We start from the raw sequence: 2,852 nt of genomic DNA, 5'->3' as shown, positions 1-2,852 counted from the left end.
GGTGGGCTCGGGCCGGCGGGACCCGGCGCGGTGACAGCCCCGGGGTGCCTGTTCTCGGCCGATCGCAGCACCTCGGGCGTGAAATCACTTTAGTCTCAACGAACGCGTGTAAAGAACGTTGGATGGCGGCAGCGGAGCGCGCTGTCCCTTCGCTGTCACGTTTCCTTAACCAAGTTACCAGCAGCTTCGCCCGACGGCCCGGATCCGCCCGGTCTGTACGGAGCAGCGCTGCTCCCCGGGTCCCCTGCCCCTTCTCCCTCAGTGGAAGGGGTGATGCGCTCGTTCTTCATCGCTTTCTGCTGCAGATTGACACGCACTCTGATGGTATTTTCCCTAGAGGGAAAGAAAAGGAAAATCTCCTCAAGAAAACCACGGGCCTGTGTCTTAAGCTAAAAGCCGGGGCAGAGAAATGGTTTCAGGGAGGGGTTGGTTGGTTCAGGGCAAGGCTGCAGCCTTTGACTTGGAGCTACCCAAAAATGCAACCAATCTCTGTCCCACTTTGTACCAGCAAATGGGTTACAGCGCTTCTGGGTTTTAACATCACAGTTTTTCTTTTTCTTGGTGTGTAGGAAAATCATTCACCTGAGCCATACAGAAGCATCTTGAAAACTCCTCTGAAACACGCAGCTACCTCGCAGTCGGTATTGACAGAGATAAAGCCTGACCAGCCTCTAACCACACCCCCGAAACCCCAAGACCCCCTTCCAGCAGAGCCATGGACGCCCACCTCGAACCTGAAAATGCTGATCAGCGCAGCTAGTCCTGAGATTAGGAGCAGAGAGCAGAGGAGGGAACTGTCTCACAACACAAGTGAGGTCCTACAGGCAAAACACTGCTTGCAGGTATGTCATAAAGGTGTTGGCTGTCTTTACTTTTTGTTTAAAGATAGCCAAAGGCTGTTTGCTCAGTACAAAAAGTTACACATTAACATACTACAGCATTTTTAAGGATTTGATTTTGGAGCATTTACCAAATCTAAGGACGTTGCCTGGATACGTTCAACAGGCAACACTTTCCTGGTTTGGTTTCACAGCTGCTGAGGACAGAGGGCCTTTGGCAGCGCTCACAGTGAAGCTGTTAAGCATCTACGTTCACACACTTACTGTCCGAAAATTCAAATTCTCTTATTCCTGTGTAGGAGCACTTATGGGGAGATGAATATGAAAAATCTCAGCCCAGCCGGAAAGAGAAGAGTCTAGGATTGCTGTGCCACAAATTCTTGGCTCGATATCCCGACTACCCCAGCACGGCAGAGAACAATTACATTTGCCTTGACGAAGTAGCTGAAGAGCTCAGTAAGTTACTGGATATGCTGTTGTTTCTTTCGTCATACAAACGTGCCAATTTGCGTTAGTATGTTTTTGCTCTCAAGCTCATTTAAACCCGGCTTTGACTCTTAATTCTTAGAGGAAATCTTTTAAAAAGCTGAAGTTTCTTCGGTGAACTGAATGGAAACACTCCGAATTCTGTTTAATATTAAGCATTAAATTACTGCTGATGCCACAAATAACCAGTTGCAGTTTTTTGGGTCGAGAGATGATGGCTAAAATTAGGGGTTGGATTTCTGCAGCAGGAACACGCGTTTCTCAAGTCGAACCCACAACCTCCTGCCCAGTCATGACATCAAAGAAGAAACTGCCTTCTGCTCTCTACAATAATCTAACTTTCTTGTTGTATATCGCTATTTTTATATCACATCAGTGATCTGCCACCAGCCTGAGCTGCTAACGTTAAGATGAAGCTTTTCTTTATCAAAGAGGTATGAAATTACAGAACTCTGCAGACTGGAACACTGATAATAGTTATAAATCATGGTGCTATAAAATCTTTTGTGTCAGCACAGCTTCAGAACGCTGGAGACAGAAGAAGGATGAATTGCAAATTAAACAATGTCTGGTTTATGTATATTTTATATTGTCCTTTAGAAAGTGCCTGGTCCAGAGCAAGAAGGCAATAAGGGAAGGTGTTTTAATAGAATAACATAAAAATGGGTTATAAAACGGTTGTTCACCATGACTTTCCAAGGTTATTTAATGAGACGATCTGAACTGAATGCAATGAATAATTAAAGAAGGTTTGTGGGTTTTTGAGGCTGTATTGAAACCCATCTAATGGCTCTTCTGGCATCAGAAAGTTTTATTTCTTAAGGAATGCTGCAAACCAAGTGTAACTGGAAAAGCAAGTCCTTCCATATCAAAAGCAAGGGTTGCTTTCTTTTCCCTCCTGGTAAGACCTATGAGGGCTATTTTCATACACCTCCATAACGAGGAATTGGTGAAAGAGGAGGGGGAAGTCCAGGAAACTGCTCCCTTCTCTGTGCAAACCATGACTCAGGTAAATGTATGACAAAACATCTTTCATGTGGCAGAGATGTCACGTTCATCTCTTTCTTCTTCAGATGTTGAACGTAGACGCATCTATGACATTGTGAACGTGCTGGAGAGCCTACACATGGTGAGCCGCCTGGCCAAGAACAGATACGTGTGGCATGGGCGACGCCATCTCTCCAAAACCCTGCAGGCTCTGAAAAAAGCGGGAGAAAAGAACAAGTACACACAACAAATTCAGCTGATCAAGAAAAGAGAGTATGAGCATGAATTTGATCTCGACAGTGAAAGAAATGAAGAAATGGCAAGATGTTTTGGCTCAAATAACCATTCAGAAATGTCTTTCATCGAGCTCCCAGGAATGGAATTTCGTGCTGGTAATAATTTTCTATAATGCCAAGAATAATATGTGCTTGTACCAATAAATACCCGTGAGTTTGGAAAAAAAACATTTATTGGACTTTTTTTTCTGAAATGCTACTGCCTGAAAGGCACCAAAACGCTCTGGCGAGAACAGGCACTCCA

General features: G+C 44.9%; 1 protein-coding gene across 1 annotated transcript in view; it reads left to right on the top strand.

Moving 5' to 3' along the window:
• Positions 1-569: 569 nt before the first annotated feature.
• The window catches only part of LOC104501425 (transcription factor E2F8-like), a gene marked incomplete at both ends in the record, with an annotated part of 6,995 nt that continues 4,712 nt past the window's right edge, over positions 570-2,852 (top strand). Inside the window, 3 exon segments of the mRNA XM_010145233.1 lie at positions 570-842; positions 1,139-1,295; positions 2,399-2,704. Coding sequence (XP_010143535.1) covers positions 570-842; positions 1,139-1,295; positions 2,399-2,704 — 736 coding nt within the window.

The sequence above is a fragment of the Buceros rhinoceros genome, unplaced genomic scaffold (assembly GCF_000710305.1).
Source record: "Buceros rhinoceros silvestris isolate BGI_N320 unplaced genomic scaffold, ASM71030v1 scaffold46181, whole genome shotgun sequence".
In the NCBI taxonomy this organism is placed as follows: domain Eukaryota; kingdom Metazoa; phylum Chordata; class Aves; order Bucerotiformes; family Bucerotidae; genus Buceros; species Buceros rhinoceros.
This window is presented reverse-complemented; position numbering and strand designations above follow the sequence as displayed.